At 43.7% G+C, this 24820-nt stretch overlaps 2 protein-coding genes across 7 annotated transcripts; both read right to left on the bottom strand.

Annotated features, from left to right (window-relative positions):
• Window positions 1-157: 157 nt before the first annotated feature.
• Window positions 158-18824, bottom strand: arhgap4b (Rho GTPase activating protein 4b). 3 transcript variants are annotated; one of them, XM_029833661.1, is made up of 24 exons: window positions 18482-18824; window positions 14150-14509; window positions 12813-12984; window positions 12579-12741; window positions 12234-12296; window positions 11958-12131; window positions 11158-11286; window positions 10811-11032; window positions 10307-10408; window positions 9986-10171; window positions 9791-9875; window positions 9661-9688; window positions 9345-9441; window positions 6488-6548; window positions 6330-6407; window positions 5797-5925; window positions 4867-4972; window positions 4564-4791; window positions 4169-4224; window positions 3619-3790; window positions 3372-3455; window positions 3152-3259; window positions 2870-2972; window positions 158-1799 (listed from the first exon to the last, which is right to left on the bottom strand). In XM_029833661.1, the coding sequence occupies exons 2-24, from the start codon at window positions 14217-14219 to the stop codon at window positions 1596-1598; spliced, it is 2820 nt and encodes a 939-aa protein (XP_029689521.1). In that variant the 5' UTR covers window positions 14220-14509; window positions 18482-18824; the 3' UTR covers window positions 158-1595. The 3 variants fall into 3 exon arrangements, with proteins under 3 accessions (XP_029689521.1, XP_003962945.2, XP_029689522.1); XM_003962896.3 differs by having other exon boundaries at window positions 14150-14434; XM_029833662.1 differs by lacking the exon at window positions 9345-9441 and adding an exon at window positions 8886-8913 and having other exon boundaries at window positions 14150-14434.
• Window positions 18825-20326: 1502 nt separating this feature from the next.
• LOC101075218 (U8 snoRNA-decapping enzyme) lies at window positions 20327-23502 on the bottom strand. 4 transcript variants are annotated; one of them, XM_029834255.1, is made up of 5 exons: window positions 23484-23502; window positions 21909-22040; window positions 21736-21776; window positions 20839-21115; window positions 20327-20764 (listed from the first exon to the last, which is right to left on the bottom strand). In XM_029834255.1, the coding sequence occupies exons 2-5, from the start codon at window positions 22038-22040 to the stop codon at window positions 20534-20536; spliced, it is 681 nt and encodes a 226-aa protein (XP_029690115.1). In that variant the 5' UTR covers window positions 23484-23502; the 3' UTR covers window positions 20327-20533. The 4 variants fall into 4 exon arrangements, with proteins under 4 accessions (XP_029690115.1, XP_003962944.1, XP_029690114.1 ...); XM_003962895.3 differs by lacking the exon at window positions 23484-23502 and adding an exon at window positions 22584-22716; XM_029834254.1 differs by lacking the exon at window positions 23484-23502 and adding an exon at window positions 22158-22515.
• Between the last annotated feature and the right edge of the window lie 1318 nt (window positions 23503-24820).

Here is a 24820-nt window from a genome sequence, read left to right as displayed (position 1 = left end):
TGGACATTGGCTAGTTTCAATTAACAAAGCTACGATCTATATCCTCCACGACACAGTGACGAGAAGCTTTTTCACTGCATAAAAATGGGAATTCCAACAATATAGGAATTAACTGGTTTCCACTCATCCCGGTTTTATCTCAGAAAAACAGAAAATGGCGTATTCATCACTGTCATCTTTATTGTATTCATTTTTCCACTACATGTACAACTGGACACGACACATTCAGTGACACAACCAAAACATATTTTAGATCATCAAGATATAGCGAAAATCAATGTGGGAATATTTGGGCTTTCTGTTATAAATACAGATACCAAAAGAGGAAACAAATGGAGAAATTCCACATCTAAACATGTTTCCAGTGCTTATGGAGTCAAAGTACCTGCTGACATCACTCCACAAACAAACCAACAAAAACAGACTCATGGATGCTAAATATAAATACAGGTTTCCAGAAGGGAGAAAGAGTTTTCCCCACAGCTGCTAAAAAGTGTCCACTTGGTTCACAGCTTGTTTCAGAGGACATGAGTGACTCCTCTCTGACATGGGGGCTGTTTGGATCTGAAGGAAAGGGGGGCTTTCAGCAAATCAACCAAACCCTGAGAAAGAAACTGATTCATTCCTTCCAAACTGAAGTGTGAGTTATTCTATAACTCAGCAGAAGCCCTGAGGTCTGGCCTGGAGGTCAGGCACTGATCACATATGAGGGGGGATGTCTGTTCCATCTCGGCGTGTGCTTGTGTGCACGTATTGGAGGTGGGCTAATTCAACAGAAGGAATCCAGCAATCTTCACTGAAGTCCAAATGGGAATCACACATTAATCTGAAAAACTGCACTTTTTAGATGAAGAAATGGTTAAAATCCACAATGACCATAAACTTTTATATCTACCTCATTTAAAAGTACCACAATCCTTTTATTTGGTCGAATCCTTAGATGCTACAACGATAGCGAGCAGATATCCAATGATAACTTTAGCTTAGCCTGGGCAAAGCTAATAGATTCAAGTGATATTAGTGCAGGTAAAGTCTTTTGATAAGGGTCAAAAGGCCCTTTTAATGAAACCAAGAGGGTCCATATCATCTGAAAAATCCGATTTGGTCAGTTTATAGTTTTTATACAGATTATTGATTACAAACTCAATCTTCAATGCTGCAGTCTCTAAACCCTGTCCTAGATCACCAATATTACCATGGAGGGTTCAAAGCATGTGGTTCGTTTGTTTTAGTAGAATTAAAATGAAGAATCAAAGAGGCACCCAGACCCCAGAACAGTTGTCTTTAAAAAAAAAGAAGAAAAAAGACCAATATAATGACTCTATTATGCCCGTGGCAACCAATGAAAACATCAGTATGACATGAGGCTGATGATGCTACATCCCTGATTTTCCGACGATTACCCAAACTTAAGACCAAACCCAGACACACTGGACACACAGCAACACGGCACTGAGACGAGTGGCACGATAGATCGGCAGAGATGTAAGGTGCGACAAAAATAAATCAGGATCTTCACCAAATATATTATCTGCAGTAGAATAATCATAGAAAATAATAATTCCATTATTTTTTTTGTCATCCTGCCCTCTGGCTTAGTCCACTGCTCTGAACAGGGTGCGTCCTTTCAGGCCAAACCCTACTTTTTTGGCAGCAGGGCCCACTGGAGGGAGTGAGGAAGAGGAGGCGGATGAAGATGGGGCAGAAGGTGCGGGGGTGGCAAAAGTGGGCTGCTGCCCGGGAGACTGACGGGACAGGAGCTCCTTGAACACAGAGTTCATCTGACGGCTGATCATCTCCTGTGGGAGAGAGGCAGGGTCAAGTCCTTGCTCATAGCAACACACTCAAACACACACACACACACACACAAACACTGTGAGTGGCCATTCTATTGTCATCTGCAACATTGGGCCTGATGGGATTATTATTGAAGCTAGCGTTTATGCTATTTCTGAACTGTGCTAATACATTGAAAGACAGATCGGACCACTTCTATCCTTCTGTTAGGGTCCAGGCCAACATATGTCTCTGTTGGAGACATTAGTGTTTCTGGCAACTTGTGTGATCGCAGGTCATCTGTGGACCTGGACAACAGGAACCCCCCCACCACCACCCCTCCCCTCTCCTCTCCTCTCCTCTCCTCTCCTCTCCTCTCCTCTCCTCTCCTCTCCCCTCCCCTCCTCTCCTCTCCTCTCCTCTCCTCTCCTCTCCTCTCCTCTCCTCTCCTCTCCTCTCCTCTCCTCCCCTACCCCCCTTCTCTCCTCTCCTCTCCTCTCCTCTCCTCTCCTCTCCTCTCCTCTCCTCTCCTCTCCTCTCCTCTCCTCTCCTCTCCTCCCCTTCTCCTCTCCTCTCCTCTCCTCTCCTCTCCTCTCCTCTCCTCTCCTCTCCTCTCCTCTCCTCTCCCTCCTCCCCTCCCCTCTCCCCTCCCCTCCCCTCCTCTCCTCTCCTCTCCTCTCCTCTCCTCTCCTCTCCTCTCCTCTCCTCTCCTCTCCTACCCCCCCTTCTCTCCTCTCCTCTCCTCTCCTCTCCTCTCCTCTCCTCTCCTCTCCTCTCCTCTCCTCTCCTCTCCTCTCCTCTCCTCTCCTCTCCTCTCCTCTCCTCTCCTCTCCTCTCCTCCCCTCTCCTTTTATTAGTTGTGTGATTTGTGAGTGGCGATCAATAAAACAACCTTTGGAGTCAAAGAGATCCTTTCTCTATTCAAGATCATCTATAGAATCTTTACACCAGGACTATTTGTTTTAGACTGAAACTGAACGTAACAGCAAAAAAAAATAAAAATGAATTGATATAAAATTTCCAGTTTAGTCCTTCCTCAGCATTAAGTAGCTTTTCTATCCCAAAGCAACCGTTGTTGATTCAGGACGCTGACCTTGTCAACTGCGACTCTCTCCCCGGGCACAACCGGAGGTTTCTCTGTAGGTTTTAATCCACCCTGTCTCACAGTGTCCAAAGTGTGTCTTCGCTCTTGAGTCCTACAAGACCAAGATCATCCAAATATGAATTAGAGATTAAATATATCACTGGTGTTTCTGAAAGGAGCTGAGTTCTCCTGTTCATGTGGAGAGACACATGTTCCCAGGAGCCAACATGTCAAGTAGTAGCTCTAGTTTTCTTTCCAGTGATATATGCAGACAGCATGCGTTGTCCTTACACTGGCAGGTGGCGCGTGGCGGGGGAAGTTGGTGGTTTTTGACTGGGGCTCCCATCACTTCCTCTCTGTCTCCCAGGTAATGAAGCGCTGTCACTGTTAACCCGCATCCTGACAAAAAAAAAACATTTGCACGACCTTTGTGACCTACTGCACAGTAACAACATCTACATCCGCTCCGCATTCACTCATGTCTGCACCCACGCAGGTGTGCTGCTCCTACCTGGTTGTGCCCTCAGCCTGCTGATCAACCGCGGCCAAGTTTCCCGTACTGCCTCCTCCTTCCTCTCGTTTTGGTCGCTCTGACCTAAATGAAGAACAGATTCAAATATTTAATTCTTCCCTTCAGACAATGGGGCACAAATGGTTAGTTTTTATCAGCCATTATATCCAAGAAATCCAATGTTTTATATAAAAACAGCTGGCTGGAAATGATGCCGAATTATCGTGAATGGGGAATCGTCACTCACCCCTCCAACACGCTGATGTATTTGTGAGGGATGAGACCTTTGACCCCTCCCACTTCCCCTCTCCACCAGTCACTAGAGGCCTTGCTGTGAAGGACGACAACCTCTCCCACTTTGAACGACAGCTCTGCTGGAGACCTCGCCACGTAGTCAAAGAGAGCCACGGCCTCTATCTCTGCAAACATTTGGAAACCGTAAATGGCGTCTACAATCATGAGACAGTCCAGAATTACAGTAAAAGGATCACGACCGCCTTATGTATGAGAAACCTTATGGGTGAAAGGGGAATTCTATCATGCGCGTACTAAATATGCATCCTACTAGCAAAATGAAGATGAAGCTGGTCCTCACAGCTTCGAAGGACTGTTTGAGTGTCAGGAAATGGTTTTAAGGTTAAACTCAGACTTGGGTTTAGGTTATTGTGAAGGTTGGGCTTAGGCATGTAATTCTGATGCATATTATACTATGTATTCTATGAATATCTATGAATCTATGAATATCCACGTACAGACCCAGGTGTGTGTGTTTCCGTGTGTGTGTGTGTTGTACTGACCATCCTCACTGGGCAGATGCTCGGGCTCCCCATCCCCCTCTTCTGTTATTGGTTCACTGCAACGAATGGAGGAATATTTGCTGGAAGTGATTCCCAAAGTCCCCTCTGACACAATAGCAACTCAAAATGTTAAACCTTTTCTTATTCATGGTCAGTGACACTGTTTATTAAATCACACTCGTGGCTGACTGGAGCTCAATTAGAGGAAATCCGCTTAATTAGATTAAAAGGTTTTACACAAAACTGTGGTCATAGAGTAGAAGAGACCTGGGCATGAAGTTCAGTTGTGATGGAATGTTACTTGGTACTAACTTTGTTTGCTCATTTTTGGGAGATGGACGATGAACATACCGGTAGTTAAACCCTATAATGCAGAATTGAAAGTTCCTCCTCACCAGTACTCTTGTTCCAAAGTCATGTGCTTTTCATAGACAGGGCCCGGTAGTTCAGCTTGGCTGGGGAAGATCAGGTCATGCTGGAGGATCATGGTTTTGACAAGGTCGTTGACCTGTGGCTGCTGAGTAACAGCATCATCAGCATCCATCCCCCTCAGCAGGCTCGGCCCGAAGCAGACGGCCAAGTTGTAGGGCTGCATCATGTTTTCGTCGCTGTACTGAGACACGCTAGCAGAACACACACTCATCAGCCAGTGAGGAGGTAGAATAGCCCACAGTGGTGCTGTGTAGATGCCGTCTTACTGATTAAGAAAAGCAAAAAGGTAGCGTAGGACGATGAGGAGGGGCCTTGGGAAGTTGGAAACAATCGCTTTGATGTGGGCGGCTTTGTCCATCTCCCCCTCAATCTCTGATCATTAAAGATGAAAAGAAAAATTATCATGAAACAAAGACAAGAATTTTTTCAACTCAGCGGGGTTATGAGTAAATGACACAACTTAGAAATACATTTCTACACTAAATGGGACATTTATCAGGTATCTAAATGTTACTAAAGGAACCTGAAGTCAATAGAAACACATCAACTATTTACTGAAACATCCACAAAAACAAGCTAAGAGTGCGAAGTGCTGTAACTGTTGCTACTACTGAACAATGCAGAGGGCTTCTGCCCTGATATGACTTTAATGTCTTATCAAATTTCCCTGTAATTACAGTTTATTATGGTAAATATAAGTAGTTGACAAACATGTGAAGTCAAGCGATTTAACTTTTAAAGGCGATACGGCAGCATATTAGCATGAACAATAGCAATAATTAACAAAGAAGTGAACATTCTCAAACATTTGAACCCTGAATAAAAACTTGTTCCTTATTTTTAATCTTCAAGATGTTCGGTAACATTTGATAACATGATGTCAACTGCTACCTGTTACTTAAAGCTCTATATCAGGGCACCAAAATATGAGCAGCTAAGTGGCTTAACACTCCTAATTTATTCAGGGAACTAGAAAGACGGGCTGGCACATGATTCTGTCGACAACAAAAGCCTGTCAGAAGTTTTTCAGCATTCACATCATTCACAATAAAGCCCTTTACGTCATCTATGACACCACTCAGCTAAAGCATCACAGGAATAAGAGGCCTGACACATCACAGAGAACAAAGCAGATAAAGACCTGCATGATCCGTAAATAGAAGCAGGTGTAAAGATGTTATGTGGAGGGTTCTTACGGACACAATCCAGCAGCTGTGAATAGCTGTCGTAGGGAAAGAGAGGAGGCTCAAGGCCCCTGAAGTAGAGTTTCAACACTCCAGCCACAGAGTCCAGGTCACACTCACTGTCTGACAGAGGATCTTCTCCTACACACACACACGCACACACGCACACACATACATGTGCACATGTGAGATGTATCTATTCATGTAGCGGCACACATTTATTTCCATCTTTAGTTTATCTGCCGCAAACAATATCCCGGGTCCCCGAAATTTTTATGACAAATATGCACTTTGAAAGACCCTCGATTTTGGGAAAACCACTTAAATTTGACTTGATTCTAAATTTGATTCTTTAAACGTTGGCTAGTAAATTTCTACACCTGTGAAGATTTGCTCAGATTTTTTAAATCACACCAGTAATTTGTCTTTTCAAATCCATTAATTCTGTACAGAGGATGGAAAGGATCAGGGGAGTAATGCATGTAAAGCCTTACATGAAAGATTTCAAATATAATAGTATAAAATCATAATATAATATCATTTACCACTCTCAAATACATCTCTCAGCAGGTTGATGACTCTCTGTGACCCAGGAACTCTAAATATCCCTTCATGGTGAAGGCCTAAAACACACAGATGGCGCAAACATTGATTAACGTGCTTTTACATGGTGGCACTTAGAAAAGAAGAAAAACTCTCCCACCGTGAAGGTTTATGAAGCGGATGCAGCTTTCAACCACCACTGGAATCTGCTGCCCAGAACTCTGGAGAAGATGGTCAACAAAGAGGTCAACAAATGAAGTTTGGGCTATAACGGAGGAAAAACAAGTGTAACAAGTATAACATCAAAATGTATATACCTACTTTAATATTATCACTTTCCCCTCAAATTTATTAGGCTATACATTAATTCAGGAAGTCATATCAGCACTTCTATATAACAATAACCAGCTACAGTATGTTGAAAGTGTCAGAATGGATGATCCATGCAAACTGCCAGAGCTGTGTTGCAGTTTGCACAGCATACAATCAGATTCCGACAGATTTGCCTTCATAGTGAATCAGTAGACTAGAGATGGTACAGGGAATCACAAGAGAGCAGAAAAACATGAGTTTTGAGAAAGTTTTAATAGCAATAGAAAAATAAACCCCGCCTCGCTGGACTGTCTTTGGGCTTCTCCTCAGCTGACTCTAAGGACATAGGCCAGGTTGGGAGGTCTGATCAACTCCTTCAGCCCTATATATTTTTCTGAGGTGTCTTCCCTAATTCAGAAATCCAAGTCCACCACGTGTCTTTTAGATCCCATCCCAACACACCTGTTGAAGGATGTTTTACCATTGATAGGCAGTTCTATCCTGGACCAGATCAATGGTTCTTTAGTGACAGGTTATGTACCCCGGTCCTATAAGGTGGCAGTGATTAAGCCGTTGCTTAGAAAACCATCACTGGATCCTGATGTATTAGCAAACTATAGACCTATATCCAACCTTCCTTTTATCTCTAAAGTTGGTGTTTGGTCCTGAACCTCTCAGGGATAGATTAGATCACATGATCACTCTAGATGGTATCTCCTTAGCATCTAGTCTCTCTGTGAGGAATCGTGGAGTAACTTTTGACCCAAATCTGTCCTTTAACTCACATATTAAAATTGTCTCTAGAAGTGCCTTTTTTCACCTGAGGAACATCACAAAGATCAGGAAGCTACTGATGCTGAAAAGTTAGTCCATGCTTTTGTTACTTCCAGGCTGGACTATTGTAACTCTTTATTATCAGGGTGTCCAAACAACTCTTTAAGAAGCCTCCAGTTGATCCAAAATGCTGCAGCCAGAGTTCTGACAGGTATTGACAAAAGAGATCACATAACTCCTGTACTGGCGTCGCTTCATTGGCTGCCCGTTAAATTTAGAATAATTTTTAAAACCCTTCTTTTCACCTACAAGGTCCTTAGAGGCCTAGCTCCATCCTACCTGGAGGAGCTAGTGACACCTTACCAGCCCAATAGACCGCTCCGCTGTCAGAATGCTGGTCTACTTGTGGTCCCCAGAGTCTCTAGGAGTAGAATGGGGGGCTGAGCATTTAGCTACCAGGCCCCCCTGCTATGGAACCAGCTCCCTGTCCAGGTACGGGAGGCTGACTCCATCTCTACTTTTAAGATTAGACTTCAAACCTACCTCTTTGAAAAAGCTTATTGTCACTTATTCTGTAGTCGCAGTTACTATCATAGACAGACAAATTATCATACTTAGTTATGCTGCTATAGGCCGAATCTGCCGGGGTCCAGAAACATGATCACCTGACAGGCCTCTGTCACCCCACTGGGTCATGGTCTCCTTTCCTCTCCTCTCCTCTCCTCTCCTCTCCTCTCCTCTCCTCTCCTCTCCTCTCCTCTCCTCTCCTCTCCTCTCCTCTCCTCTCCTCTCCTCTCCTCTCCTCTCCTCTCCTCTCCTCTCCTCTACCTGTCCTCCCCCTTCTCCTCTCTCTCTACCCAGCCGGCCATCAGCAGGAGGGCCCCCCTATATGAGCCTGGTCCTGCTCAAGGTTTCTTCCTGTTAAAGGGGAGTTTTCCTTGCCACTGTTGCTTGTTGGGGGGTCAGGCTCTGGGATTCTGGAAAGCGCCTAGAAACAATTTTGATTGTAAGAGACGCTATATAAATAAAGATTGATTGACTGACTGATTGATCACCCTGGTGCATGTTACAGTGTTTATGTTCCTACGCGCAATGGTTTCAGAGTGGTTTTTTTCTGCTGTGTAATGGATTGAACATTAGAGTACATCCTTCAGAGAGCAGAATCCAATACCATCATAAGGAGGCATAAGAGCATGAGAGAGCAAAGCCCATAGCCCACCTGGATTGCCTTTAAATTTACAAAATGAAAGGATGTTCTGGTGCCCCGTTAAACTTTATTTTCATGTTCTTCTTGAAAAGAATAGTGTATCAAGATAATTTCTGGTGGATTCCACTGAAAAACCCTTCCCATAGCTTCTAAATACTGTGCTTTCAAGTCGACTATATGGTAGCTATCACCTTGGACCGGTGCGAAAGCAGCCTATTTACCACCATGCAGGGAAAAAATATCAGTCTCAAAAGAGGTGTTATACCTGCGTCCGGGACATTCTCCTTCTTCTTCTGCTCCATAAGAATCACAGCAGAGAGGACACAAAGGACAGGTAGAGAGTTTAGGAAAAGAGGAAAAATGAAGATTTCTCAACAGCAGGAAGAGACAGAGGAGTGGAGAGAGGAGGCCACTGCATTTGAATCCCTTTCACAAAAGAAGAGGAGATAAAAAGGAAGAAAAGCCAGCGAGGCCAGCGAGGAATAAGCATGATGATACATGTGAAGGCAGCGGGGAGGGACGGGGGGGTGTTGGCTCTGAGAGTCTGCATGTGCTTCATAAACCCCGAAACCAAATGTTTCTGCTTTCAGCTATTCTAAAAGATTTCCTTCGGGAGACTGAGCAGCATTGCGAAGAAGCAAAACAAGCGAGTGAAAGCAGAGGGGAAGAGAAGGCCGGATTAGAAAGGATGGTTTGGTCACATCTGTGCGTGTGCGAGCGTTACCTTTATGTAGGCAATTATATCTGTGGTGAAGAGTGTGTGGCAGAATTGGGAAACAGGTCTTGACTTCCGAACGTGCACTGACCGAGCGCATTGAATTCTGGGAAATAATGAATAACCTTTAGTATCATTTTACACAATGTCTTTCAGTCGCTGTCATCAGTCAGTCTTCTCCCCCTCTTGCAGAAAGGTCGTAGGAATGATGCGTATATTTGCATTTTTGGTGCTGAAATTTAGTGAAACTCTATTGTTCCTGTCCTCTCTGCGCTCTCCATGTCACTCTGCCTCTCAGGTGAACTTCGATAAATGCAGCTCTTACCTAGATGGGTCGCTGTTGACAGCCTCGGCTGGAAGAGCGGGAAGGAAAAGGAAAGAATATTATCTTTGTTGGCTGTGCCGGCCACCCAGGTGATTGTAAATTTAGAAGGTTACCCATCTCTTAGGGATACCTTTCTGTATGGCCTCTTGTAGAAGGTCGTGTTTGGCTTGAAGTTTGAAGGAGAGAGAACTGCTGGTGAGAAACTCCTTCACTTTCTGAGGAAATGAAACGTGTTGTATTGTTATATTACAGTTTCATCACCTCTTCTCTCAAAAGGAAGTGAGACTAATCAACGAAGGCCACCGCTGGTAGCGTCATTACTCACTGTGAAATAGTAGGTTTCTGTCTCCTGCTGATTGGCTCGACGCTTGGCTAGGATAAGTTTGGGGGCAGTACTTCCTCCAAGAGGCTCGTGCGATAGGCTGCTGGGCACATCGGGGGAGGGGTTGCAATCGCTGTCGCACACATTGTCCAGGAGGGCAGTAAGTGTGGCCTTCAGGGTTTTGCTGACCTGGCAAGAGGAGGAGGTGTTGATTTTTAAAAACACGTCCAGTCTCGTGTTTTCCTGGTGTAACTGTGATCGGATTTGAGGTCTGAATTGGAGCAGATGGACAAGAAAAACAGAAAGTGAGAATATTTGTCTCACCTCCTCTGTTTCCAAGGTAACGGCAGCGAGTCGAGACTGGAGTTGCTGGAACCTGGTCTCCAGCTCATACCTGACCTGGCTCTCTGCGCTCACCTCACACACCTGGACCAAACATGTAACATGAGGAACTGTTATATTAACAAAATAATAAGTAGTTAGTGTCCCCATCATGATGCATGGTATAAGTATTAATCAATAAACAAACAAGATTCTTAGGAATCCCTGATTGTACTGTGTGGATCTGTCTCATTTTGACCTCCAGACCTTTAATTTGTTGAACGCTAAAGGACAAAACAACAAAAAGTGCCATATAAAAACTCACGTCTCAGGTCATGAGCCATCTTTGACAAAAAAAATTCGCTCATTCTTACCACTGCAAACAACTAGATAAAAAAAATCTTGCAAATCTAAGTCTAACCTGTTGCTGTGAATAACTAAAATAACATTTCAGCAAGTGCTAGCGTCTACTGAAAGGTCAAAATTGAAAGAGCCGTGAGCAGGTACCTGGTCTCCCTCGTGAGGGTGGTAGTTAAATCTGAAGGGGAGACAGAAGGCCGTGTCATGTTGCTGCAGTAATGCATCTCTGTCTCCGCCCTGGTCCAGAGATGTCACGGCCGACTCCAGCTGCCGCAGACCCGTCTCCTCCGTCTTCTGGATGCGCCATCTACTGGTCAGGTAGCACTTCATCACTCTCTCCACAGAGAGATGGAAACCCAGGTCGCAACACTACCAGCGGGGGGCAACAGACACTGATTTAATATTCTATCACATTTATTTTGTATTTAAAAAACCGAGAGAAGCCGTTGAATACAGAAGTGACTGCGACAAAGACGACAGGGTGCGCTTCATACGTCTATGAGAGTGCTGACATCCTGCAGGTAGTACTTGTTCATGGCTGCATTGGCTGCAGCCATGTTCAGTAGGTAGTCATTCCGGGCCTTGGTGCACTTGAGCTGCGTCTCCTGCACCCTTCCATGCCGCTGTGCAACCACAAACCCAAACAACAGACAGGTCACTAAGGACACTCGCTAAATATTAACAATATAATAAACATGAGGCCAGAAAGACAATGTTGTCATAAATGTCATAACAGTGTAAAAATGACTTGAATACGTTAAGTTAAGGTTGTCCGCTCAAATGCTACTTAAGTACAAGTTCTGATATCCAATAATCTAATCTATCTAATAAACTGTACACTTTTAAAGCACAGCTTCAAGGTTTTTGGACACTTTCCCTTTTGCCACACGTTGTGCTGCAGGTTTCTCTTCAGTTTACACTTAATACACATGAAGGACAAACTGAAAACACCTCAAAGGGGTTTTAAAATGGAAAAGCAAAGCTATTGCACTGAGATTCCTGCACTGATCCTGAAAGTCCTGACACCACTGGACTACACCCATAAGCAGGAAAAGTACTGAAGGTAAAGGCCAATACTTGTCTTTAACTTTTCCCTCCAAAACTCTGACAGTAAAGTTTAAACGACCAGATAAAGGAAGGACTCGGGTGATGTTTGAGTAAGTACTGCAGCTGCTTTCACTCACCGGCGTGAAGGCAAAGATTAGTCAGAAATGTGATGAAACACAGTGAAATAACAGGAAACCACTTGAAGACTTCCTGTGGTCTATTCTAACGCTCGCTGTCTCTTGTTCACCTTCTCCATTAATCTCTCCATCTTTTTGACAGAGCTCCGCCTCTGGCCCACCGATTGGCTGAGGCCCAATTCAGCTGATTTCCCAGTGTGCCTCTCTTCCAACCGCTCAGCTTCCTTCAGCTTGCCTTCAGCTATGAGACAGTCCGTGTGGTACTGGTTATATGTCTTCAAAGCCTTCATCGGCACGCATGGAAAGTAACAGAAAATCCACTTCAGCATTGTTTGCAGCAATTGCAGTAAATCCTTTGCCATTATTATTATTAAGAGGCATCTCACCGTCTGCAGCTCGGTGGTGACTTTTAGCAGCTCGTCCTGCATCTGAATCCCAACTTCTTTGCTCTGTAATTCACATGAAAGTGGAACAACTGTCTACTTGAATTATCTCATAGCTTGGCATTCTTTGTTAGGCAAGTGTCAGATGAAGCTAGAAGTTCTGCGTAAGTGTTTTTGTCTACTGTTAAAGACATTCTAACTATGTAAATTAGGGATAACAACAAAGTCCCTGATAATTTAACATGAATGCATCCGTACACGAGCATTACATGAATTTCAGCAACTTGTCGGTGTCTTTAAAGCTTGAAACAGGACTCGTGTTGCACCCCTCCTGGGTTCTTTCCTCACCCGTTTGTGTAAGCGGTGTGTGTCCTCTGAGACATGGACCAAACGTTGGGTGAGAGTGTTGCAGCAGGTGTCCCCCAGGGCTGCGTGCTCGCGGCTCTCAAGACGGGTTTGAGTCAGCAAAACGGACCAGACCTGACACACAGACTGACCCCACTGCTCCTTCCTGAAGAGAAACACAGATTAAGAATGCGCTGTGGCCAAATGAGAGGAGGAGGAGGATGTGTGTGTACATACTTCTTGGTCTTGTGGGTGAACCTCTCTGTGAGTTTGTCGAGAGTTCGCGCGTACTCTGCTTCAATGTCGCCTCGGCGCCGCAGAAACTCAGAGAGGTCCGACAGCTGCTGCTGTTTCACCTCCACTTGAGAGTCCAAAATCTTTATCTGGTCAGTCAATTGGGCCCGAAGGTCTGGCACACGCAAAGAGATGCAGACGGAGGGAGAAACACACTTTTATACGTGTGATCGCAGCCGTTAAACCTAATGCATAGTTAATGACTTGGAAGCCGCCAAAAGCATCCGGGACTGTTTATGGCCCCCTGGCAGATGGATGCTGCAGATCAAATATTCTACCCAAGTATTTTAAAACTATATGATAAGATCTCGTGTGGTTTGATCGCAATTAATCAGGGTACAAATGAAAGAAAATCCTCCCCCGACGTAGCGTGAATCATGGAAAAGGCGCCATCATCACACCTGAGCCTGCTTACAAGCCCAAATTGTCATATTAGCAAGTGTGGAGCTACTTATACACTTCATTAACAGGTAATCTAAGCTGTTCTCTGGTTGGGGCTTCAGTGGGCTTTGTGGCTCCACTAAGCATTCTTTATCAACCCCACAGATATACATACCAGCTCTATTTCAAGTAAGTCTACATAGAATGATCCATGTGGTTGGGACTAAAACCCCACCCAGCTCCCACGCTCTCTCTTTGCGCTTTATCTGTGTCTGTGTGAGCACATAGCCCGGGGCTGATGGGATGTTGGGAGACAGCATCACTAATACTGGCTATAAATACACGCTTGTAGTACAGTAGAGAGTCAAGGCAAACACCGCATAAACACACGCACACAAGACAACATGTCAGGATGACAGTTTGCATCATCTGGGGACAGTCCCACACTTAGGTGAACTCTTGTTTTTTCATAAAAGCCTTTAAAAAAAAAAAAGATTATTAATTTACCTAAACCAAATATAAAATCACTGACATTTTTTTCCCACCCACATTTTCACATTTTGCAAGCAACCCCAAGTTTTAGTGACGGCATTTTAGTTTAGTCGCTCTTCAAGCATTTCAAGATGATGACAATGCAATTTTTTTTTATAAAGCCCAATGACAGATGACAGTTAATGCCGCTGTGTCTGGAGTCTTTTATTTTGGAGACTGCTGATTGGTTGGTTTGCGCTCTGGCTGGATTACTGCACAATCACACACATCCATGCATGATCGACAGTGGTGCTTGTTGTCATGTACGTCTGCAGGCCACCACAGACGCAGGAAACACAACTGCAGCAGAGGGATCAGGTGCTCACATAGGACATGATATGCTCATGCACCCATCAGGTGCTTCTTACCTTTCATCTGTGATTCATACTCAGCCAGGCTCCCTTTCTCCTTCCTCAGCTTTCCGTGTGATGTCATCATTTTTGACCTCGCTGAGACCCACTTGTCTTCCCACAGTCTTACAGTCTTCTAAGCACAGTGTCCACACTAGTGTTCAGATTCTCCAACTTGGAGCCTTCGCTGCCGATCTCTTGGCCTGAGCCGATCGGTGACGATCAGCTGTGGTCGACAGGGATGTCAGTGGTGTCCCCTGGGCGTCTGACACGACTGCTGATCCATAGGCGAACAGCTCTCGGCTGTAGATAGAAATCAAAATAGGGGGGAGACGTGGAAACAGATGAAAAGGGGACAACAAGATCTAAGGAAGGAGACTAATCAGTGTGATGAGAAGGAAACGAAAGTCAGAGGCAAATGAGGCCACCACAACCACACGATAGGAACAATTTAATAAGAGGGGGAGCAGAGATGGGTGGGAGGTGCAGAGTAAAGAATTGGCAATAAAAGAAACAGAGTGAGGGAAATTCAGAGGAAAAGGAAGAGTGGGGGATGGAGAGAAGAGTTGATGAACAAGAGTAATAATGAGCTGGAAACCTTGAAACTAGAGGTCAGAGACATTCATGAACATAACGGTCCCATTTAGCAAATTTCTTATTTTCAACACAGCTTCACAATACGTGCGTGGCTTCGCTCCTCTAGCGTATTTACACACATTGAAGAAGTCTGAAAAGTGGATTTCAGAAATCGGTTCTATTGCATTTGACGGAGCTTCGAACTGGATGGAAACCATTGAGATGTGATCTGCGGTTGCAACATTAACCGTATCAAGAATGTGGTAGAGGTTGTCACAACTGACAAGCTGCTACATATCTGCGCATGAGGAATGAAAATAAACAATTTCAAATGCACAAACTGCACCAAAATTGGCACCACTCAAATATTAGTGTCATCTGGAAGCTTCTTCTAGCTGTTTGTTCCTTACACAGGTAGCTTGTTCAAACACAGCTTTGTTACTCCACATAAATACACATTACGCCCTGACTGATTTCAGCTTAAGTGAAAAACACCTGCGTAGATCTAGACTCTAGACGAAGGCATGTCAAACTCAGTCCTTGAGGGCCACGATCCTGCCGGATTTTCTATCCCACTGAATGCATTTTCAGCCTGGTAGGACAGAAAACCCGGCAGGATCGTGGCCCTTGAGGACTGAGTTTGACACATGTGCTAGAGCTTCTCCACTGGTTGCATGAGCTAAGACTCAGAAGCGATACTAGCTGTCCAGGGGTGTCTTCAGAGAGGTGTGAATGCAGTTAGCTTGAATCCCACTTCCAACCTGTGAGAAAAATGTGCTTAAACTCCCTATGTGGCAGATCTCTGCCGGGAGCCATGAAAGATGAATTTCAAAAATACAAATAATTAATCCCAGCACAAGCCCACCTTGTCACACAAGCAGTGGGGGACTGAGACACAACTACTGCCACATCCAGACCACTGACCAGTCAAAGAATGACAAAATGTGGCACAAAGATGAATGGATTTTATTTTCAACATCTGCTGATTCCATTCTAAGGTCAGACTTTTTGTGAACCTTTGCATACTTTGAAATTAAACTGCAAATTAAAGGTCGTCCTTGTCGGTCTCATTCATCTGGACTCTATGTTTACATATTGTGCATTGATGTATGGACTCATAGATTGTGTTGGTGTAGCCAGAAGTGTGTACCGTTGTAAAGCTAATGCTCCGCAAGGCTATAGGACATATTTTAAACCACATTATGACAATGAAGGCTCTGTGTTGCTGAAGCACACTCAAGTCAAGTTATCCTACAGTTCACTGTTTTCAGAGCTGAACCATTGTTTGGGCTGTTTTGACTTTAGGCCTTTGGCACAAATATCCCGAGTATGTATTTATATTTAGCGTGTCCAATTTAATTAGTGAAACCTTTAATCGAAAACATAAATTCAGTCATAATCACATAAGAAACAGGCTAGAAAGCATTATAATGTTTTTCTAGGGTTAGGGCTTGTGTGATGGATGGATGGATGGATGGATGGATGGATGGATGGATGGATGGATGGATGGATGGATGGATGGATGGATGGGTGGATGGTGGATGGATGGGAGGACGGATGGATGGATGGGTGGACGGATGGATGGGTGGATGGGCAGATGGATGGATGGGCGGATGGATGGATGGATGTATGGATGGATGGATGGATGGATGGATGGATGGATGGATGGGCTCTTTCTCATACATGTTTTATGCTGAACGTATGTCCTGGTGTTCGTGGAGCTGTTGGTGGATCCCTGTCAGTTGTCCAGGCTCCAGCAGGCAGTCCTGGCTATACACACCCACATTATGCAGCTTAGCTCTTGAAACCTCTCATTTCCTATTCCTATTAAATGACCTAGAATGTAGCTTTCGTACAGAAGTAGAGAACAAATGGAGAAGCACGGCGAGCCAAATTTCTCTAAATGAGGCTGGAAGGGCCCCTAGACCTGGGAGCCTCTGGAGGCCTTCACCAGCGTGTGACCTTAATCTGCTCAGAACAAAGAGAATGTAAATGATCTTTGATGGGTGGGGGGTGCCGGCTGAACACATGCAATGTCCTTATTACGGCACGCTGAAATTGCAGCTACGGTAATCTATTTGCAAAACGCAGAGTCTCGCTGCCGTCGTTGCCAGTGAAAGTCAGTTGGCTCATATCATGTCTACCGTAGCGAGATGACCCATCTCATTTTGCCTTGTGTCGTCCTCACAGCTGCTGTTCTCCCATGAGGGGAATCTCTCCTTATCCCTTTGAACTTTAGATATAAGAAGCCTCCTGATGTGGCAGCACAACGACAAAAATATATGTCCAAAACAGTGTTTGAGGGAGGATGCCTCTTCCTAATGTGACAGGTTTTTGAAAATATGATGCCTTCTAACAATCTAAATTAATGAATAGATGTTAGACATGGTCTCACACTAAATGACTAAAATTAGTGGAGTAAAAGCTGAAAAAACTACTGTGAAAATGAGTTGTTATGTGAAATCTGGAAAAGGATTTCTATAATCGATTGAAATCATGCTAACGACGAACATCTTTGCCTAATGCACGGCGCAAACTTACGGTTGTAATATGGAGACAAAAGTGCACTAAACAGCTACATTGTTATGAGAGGAACTGTTTCTTGATTTGTGGCTTTGGATCAGTGCAGCTTGATTGATAAAGTACCGAAAATGAATGATGGTCTTTTTTGCCACTAAAATACAAGTACTCAAAAACAGCAGTTCGTACAGTGACTTTACATTTTAAAAGAATGAGTAGAGATGTGAGGGAAGCTGGCTAGAACCATAGAAACCCAGAAAGACTAATGGGATCAGTTTCAGTATATTTACGCTGAAAAGGCCTCAGCTGAAGCCCTTCACCTACAGGAGAGGTGCTGCCATTGTTCTGACTACTCCGGTTTGTTCATGGTCAGGTGCCCTCGTGCTCATATGTCTCTGTTTTGTGCTGTGAACTGTAGTAACAGAGGGAGGCCATGAAAATAATCAGCAGCGTGGAGAAACGATGGCTGAAAGATGAGGTGAAGTTTGGAGCAGGAAGGATAATAAAGGCTCTAATTGTCCCCAACCTGAAAAACCCAAAGCCAAACTTTCAGCTCCAACTTTCAACTTGCTTTTCTCACCACCAAAGACACACTGGGTTCACTGGTTTAAATCTGGCACTGGTAAACTGCACACAGCAGACCCACGATTTAAGGCACCAGTGACTGAAGAACTATACCTTTTTACCGACTAAATTATTAAAAGGTTGCAAAAATAAGATTTATCTGAAGGGGGTTTCAGATTAAACAAGGTCCAATAGCAAATAGATAATTTGGCATTAGGCAGGTCTTGACACACTTATCTGTCAATAAATATATATGTCACATAAATTGCCTTGAGATGTCTATTCCTCACACTACTGCCTTATAAGTAAATAAATAAATAAACAAATGTGTGTGTGTGTCTCCTTATAATTACTAATATGCTAATCCACAATGGCTGTAAATCACCCCGTTTGCTCACGGCTTCAGATAATGGCCACATAAACCTCACTACAATCACAAACATACGCATGCACACACACACAAACACACAGAGAGCGAAAATGGTGTGTGCATATTACATAATTGATGTCCCTGACAGAAGCTTACATTCATTTGTATACTTAGGGAACCCTGAGTGAATGGTGCCCTTTTAAAACATTTAATTACATCTAAACACACTTTGCAGACATGAAGCAGCATGCGGACGTCAGAACACCCGGACGAGTAAAGGATGTCCAAGCAAGGATGAGTATTATGACAGCCTTACATACCTCACTCTGTGGTCTGTCCCTTCTGTTTGTTCATCAGCTCTACTCCTCTTTTCTGCCTCTCTGCCACACACACACGCACACACACACACGCACGCACGCACACACGCACGCACACACACTCACTCACTCACTCACTCACGAGAGTGAGGGGCAAAGAGAGAGAGGGAGAGAGAAAGTGTGTTTAAATGTGACAGATTGCTCTCAGCTCAGTATCCTCCTCCCTCAGTCCTCTCGCCTCTCTAATATCTCAGACACACACAAACATTCAAAAACAACCCTCTCTCCCTTTCTTTCTCCCCTTGCTGCCAAAAAAAGCCTCTCCTCTCTCTGCCTCACATCAGATCTGCCTCTCGCCTCCCATTTCCTCCCTCTCTGCCTTGCAGTGTGAAAGCCACAGCTCAAGCCACGCCCCCACTCTCCCCTCTCCTCTGGGCAGCTATAAATACCACTGCTGCTATGAATACACCGTGTTCTTCCCTCAGCATCCCTCACTGCACCAAAAACCCTCCATCTCTTTGTCTCACATGCTTCGGTCATCCCCCCCCTTTCAAATGCCTTTTCCCCTTGACGACCTTGTCATTTGTCCTCACGGCATCGCTGCCTGACAACATCATCGTCGCACGTATTCACACATGCATTCTTCCTGCAGTTGGAAGCGCAAACGACAAAACAATGCTAGGTTTAAACACACTGGCACATTGTGGGAGATGCTTCTGCTTCAGAGAATAGTCTGCTAGGCTTCCTGTCAGTAGTGGCGGATGTGGTTTGAGCTAAAAACAAAACTCAGATTGAGAAACCTGCCATAATTTTAACAGTCTTGGTTGAATGGTCCTCACATCACTGCTGTGGCTGCTAACAGCCTGTGAAATGCAAGAGATAGTGGACTAGAAAAGAGCCCGATTCATTGCAAATGAGCTGATTTGGACTTGTGACACTAATTTATGCAAATGTGGGTTATGATCACCAAGTTCAACATAAACTCAACATATCATGTTTATTCAACCATTAAGACAAACAATATTCACCATCAGCAGGCGGCGTTGTGTTTCCTGCCATATTGTGCGGGATTAAAGTTCTGAATATCTGCTGCGTGCACGTGACATGCACCGAGGGTACGCTTATACCAGCATTAATCGAGCGCCTGTCGGCTTCATGTTTTAGCAACATCATTTATCTCTGAAATGCAGCATCACTATCAAGGAATAAGTGATCAAATCTACCTGGAATGATGCACCACAACACATTTACAAAGCAGATTTAAAAGCTACACCCTTAAATATTTGGGGGTTTGTGAGGTAAAAAAAAAATAAGACCAAGAGAAATCCTGTTGGAACTTTTCTCACCTTCATGTCACCTATAATGTAACCGACTAAAATCATCAAATCATCAAAGTGAAGTCTATATAAATGTTGACAGTTTCTTATAATTGGTTCATTGCTTTGAATGAACCAATCCCAAGCTTGTGAGTCTGAAGGGGGCGGGGCTGAGAAGGTTCTTGGTTCAAACCCTGGGGAATCGTGGAAGGCAGTAGGCGATGTGCCAGAACACTGTTGAGCAAGGCACCAATCTGCCTGCCTGGGACAGGCTCCAGCACCCTCCCTATGACTGCAAAAGGACTAAAGCTTAAAAAAATAATAAAATTAAAGATTATGTTTAATTGCAGTCCGTAGATACCTGCCATCATTTAATTCAGACAGTTTTAGCTTCCACCTTACAGCTCAAATCTGTTTCTGGCCACAGCTATACCCTGGATCACGGTGATGGTGAACACATGCATGCTTGGAAGAAAACAAAATGCTCCATCTTTATTAATATGCTGCAATATTGCAATGAGACAACCATCAGCTGTTCCTTACACGACTTCTTTATTATGTGAATGTCAAGAAAAGAACAAGAACAGTCAAAAAATGAAGGAAAGCGGTTTTGACAAATGACTCGATGCAACACTGGCAATTATTAATCGAGACTTTGGAATCTATTTCACCAGAATGTCGGCGTGAACTGTTGCTGCTGGAGGGAGATGACGTACTGGTTGATACGGGCACGCGCGTGTCAAAGCGTAGTGAGGGTTAGGGCTGCTTGGAGGCCTTCAGCTGTCTGCCGGTGTGTTTGCACCGAGAGTGTGAGGGCTTTGTGCAACTCCTCGCGGGCCATCATTTGAAGGCGGAGTATGGTGCTGACCAGCTGGGAGCGAGCGTTGCCGATAAATGTGTGTGACAGGAATAACGGGAGGCCTCCACCTCGTTTTAAGGTGTAGAGCGGGACTCTGACCATCCCGAGAACCTGGAGAAGACAGGTAGGGGCAACCAGACTGATAGAGGCACTCATTGGCAGTGGAATGGACCGACTGGTGTTACCTCCAATCCGTGGTCTGCGGCAGTAGAGGCTGCTGCTCGCTCCACCTCTTTGACCTGCTCCTCCTCGATCTTCTTCACATAGAAGTGTGTGATAAGAGGAGGGGGGGAGTAGAAGGAAGAGGAGGAGGAGGAGGAAGAGGAGGAGATGGGGCGGAGAGGAGGACCATAGCAGGAACTGACATGATCTTCTATTGAGACCGGCAGCCTTACACCCAGCTCCTCCAGTAACTCTCTGCTCAGCCCATCCTCCAGCGTCTCCCTCGATGGGTCAACGAGCCTAATGTGGTGGGGTCAAAGTTCAAGAGCAGATGTAAAAGGAGATTAAAAAAATAGTGCAGAACTACTGCAAATAAATAGATGCTACATTTTGCAATAGATTTTCTTTGGTCTAAAGTGGTAAATTAGTGGTAAATAACAGATGAGTTGTTTTCAGAGTGTGGGTTATAAAACAACGTGATGGTCACCATCCTCCCCGAGCAGCCTGTAGCTAGCAGTTCTGGAGTTGGAGAAGAGTTTCACATCTAGCTCACTGTGCTCTAGCATTTTTTTGTTCTTTTTTGATTGTACTGAAATAAACACATTAGTACAACGTGACATTCGGATTCTTTGCCACTGCTTGTAAAAAGAAAAGGAGTGAGGAGTCGTGCATCAACATTATTCTCCAACTTTGCAGCTTTTAAATTTCTCAATTTTTTACCACTGTTCCTAAAACAAAGTTCACCTTTTGATAATAAATTCAGGAGTTTTAGGAGCAATTTCATTTTTCCATTTTGCTCTTTCGCTCGTTCTTCTGCACCATTGTGATTTTACCCAATCACAGGTCTGATGGGTGGTAACTTGAGGCTACGGCCACGTGTTTGAACAGATGAAACCAAGCTAAGGCGAGGAAAGACTCACCCACCCGGGAAACCCAGAAGACCGTCAAAGCGCATCTGCATCTGTGGGGAGAGACAGTGTTAGATCCCCTCTGATCCAGCTAAAATCCACACTACGTGCATGCAGGCACCTTCAAAACAGTTTCACGTCTTGCATGATTCACAAATTAATATAAGCGTAGTTAAATTCCTCACGAGGATTATGTATCTGATGGGAATTTTCCCAAACAGCTGAGTGTTGGTGGTTGAGTACAGCATCACATGACACGCGTGCCTGTGACCAGAGAGTGCCAATGCTTCGGCCCTTGACAGCTGTCCACTGTCCATCTACAACAAAACACACAAAAACCAAAGAAATTTAAAAAAAAACAGCACAGAATAAGGCCTCAGTCCAGAGTTTGTCACTCTGTGCTCATGATTCTTGCTGCCATTATCTTCCCTCACATGCTAGTGTGAGCAGACCCTGAATGTTTTCATGGATACGCTTGAGATCCAGGTTAATATGGTGCCTATGGGCGCCTCTCCAAGAGCTGGAAGCTTTGAGGGAAGGTGTTTGTGCTCTATGTAACAGAACGATGCAGCGCCCTCTGCTGGTTGGGTGACGACTTGTGGACTTCCTGCAGCTTGGCGCTCCAAATTGAGGAACTACGTATACTCGTCATTGCTGCACGGGAGGGTGCAAAATAACCTTTACATTAAGTGCAATGAGCCATCAGACGGGAGGCGACAGCTTCGGTTTGTCAAGAAAATCACAAGCACATATTCTGGTTTGACAACTGCAAAAAGATAATAATCTGCCTAGTCGTAGTGGGTGGTGTTAGACCGTAATACGCAAAAAGAAGTTGTCAAACTACAATGTGTGCAACTAACCTTAAGCTCGAGCTTAGAAAACGGTTAATTTGGTACGTCGACACGCCGCAAAACGGTCGCAGTCACATTGGTGATGCGTTCCCTTTTTCCTTTAACTACGGTGGCCGAGAGGCGCAAAACATTTTTATCACTTCCAGTTCTTTTCGACAGTTCCCTTTCCAGTGGAAAAAGTTACTTGTACATTTGTTTCGGCCGCTTGAAAAAGTGTTTCGTCACTTGTAATTTGGTCTCGGCGTTTGTAAAAGTGTTTCTGAAATGTATAATTGTCTGAAATTGTAAAAATGTGGTTTAGCTGTGCCGCGTTCTTAAGGAAACAAACTGTGTTGACGTCTCGTTGTGGATCTATTGAATGGAGATGAAACTGTGTTTGCGGTTGCTGTGTGTAGGATTTCTGCTTGCCCTAAATAAACATGTATGAATTAATACAATTTTCTCTGTTATTACGCATGATTAAACACATGAGTTATTACAAATCCACAAATTAGTTAAACATTTGAAACAACTCTGAATTTTATTATAGACAATTTTGCAATAATTTTACATACCAATTCATTTTATCATTTACACAAACAAGGTTTTAAGCAAATTTCAAACTTTTCTCATAAACAACTTAGAGCTCAATTTTTAATGAGAAAATGAAATTATACGATGATGAGATCGCATTTAAATTAAAAGACTATCAATTAATAAAGATGAAATATTATTTCACAGGCCGATCTTTTGCAGGTGTGCAGCATGCACGCTTTCCATTATATTTTAATTTTGTTTACCTGAAATGATTTTCGAACTACTGTAGAGGTCACTATTCAGCGACCAACTCAGTGTCAATATAGTTTGGGTAATGTGTCAATGCATCCCATCAGTAGTCCTTACTATGGATCTTTGAAAAGAACTGGGTACCGTGTTGGGCCGAAGGGTTCAATCACTCATTCCTGTGAAAGTTGCTCAGTGGAAACCGCCGCTGAGACGAGAGAAATACGGCCGCCATCTTGGTCCGGTCATCGCATCACATAAAGTGAAGCACCGGAGGATTAAAGATTTACTCCTACTATTCAAGAGCCTCGGGTGATAGAAAAATCATTAAAAACGTTTTTCCTGCTCTGCTGTTTGCAGATATTACGAGGTCGAGCCGGCTGATTAAAGAATTGGGTCTAGCGCGCCCTCTGCTGGCCAGAAGGTGGTAAAGCTCTCTGGTCAGCAGAATCTCTGGAGCACAGGAGCAGTACCCAAATAAACAGGTTGTGCTACTATTGATTAGTGAATGATGAAGCTAATGCGGATATGTCAAAAATAACAACTGACAGTCAGAAAACGCCATTATGTTTTATAATCCATAGTAGTAGTAGTAGTAGTAGTAGTAGTAGTAGTAGTATTAGTATTAGTAGTCTCTCTACTTCCAAATGAATTATAAATCAATATATAACTTGGACAGTTGTATATGGCTAGAATGTCACATGCCATTTTTCATGTTATGAGAGGTCATTAACACAACCCTAAAGAAATTATCAAGAGTAATTTGTTGATTCAGGAGTTGAGCCACCAGGTGCCCAGTTTAGGAAAAGGAAAAAGACTACAAACAGTCTGAAGATAAAGGTCTGCACTTTGCCGGCTGTTACCAATGTTGCCAATGTTACCTTTATTGTGCATGCAATAAAACATAGCCATAGGCTAATGTGATTCAGTATGTTTATTAGCCTCTTGCAATGTTGATACTATACTTAAACACAGGATGATTCTTTTTGGTGTTTTACCTTATAATAATAATAATATATTATAAGTATTATTATTATTTGAATTGGAGCCATCATGTCATGTAATGAATTGCACCTTTATAGTTGTTAGAGTATAGTTATAGTTCAACCTCACTCATTCACCTCATCCCTCAAGTATATTTAGTTAACATTGCACCCTGTTGATTTTTTAATGCTATTTATGATCTACACTAATTTAAATAGTCTTTCTGAATAATGTCTTGTGTGAAAAATATTTAAATCAATCAATAAAAAAAGGATTAGAACTGGAATATTCACGCTTTGCAGATGATTGGGCAGCAATTGCTCTATAAGAATGTTTTCATCTATTTTCCCCCATTACTGAAGTAGTAATTAAGTAAGATAAGTTAGTCCTTCATTCATCCCACAATGTGAATTTGCAGTTTTACAGTGGCTAAAGCATACAATAACTAACATTCAAATACAAATTCACACAAAGAAGAGCAAGAGGTAGAGATGCATTCC

The sequence above is a fragment of the Takifugu rubripes genome, chromosome 3, assembly GCF_901000725.2.
Source record: "Takifugu rubripes chromosome 3, fTakRub1.2, whole genome shotgun sequence".
Taxonomy (NCBI): Eukaryota; Metazoa; Chordata; class Actinopteri; order Tetraodontiformes; family Tetraodontidae; genus Takifugu; species Takifugu rubripes.
Note: the sequence above shows the minus strand (reverse complement) of the source record. Positions and strands in the feature narration are given on the sequence as shown.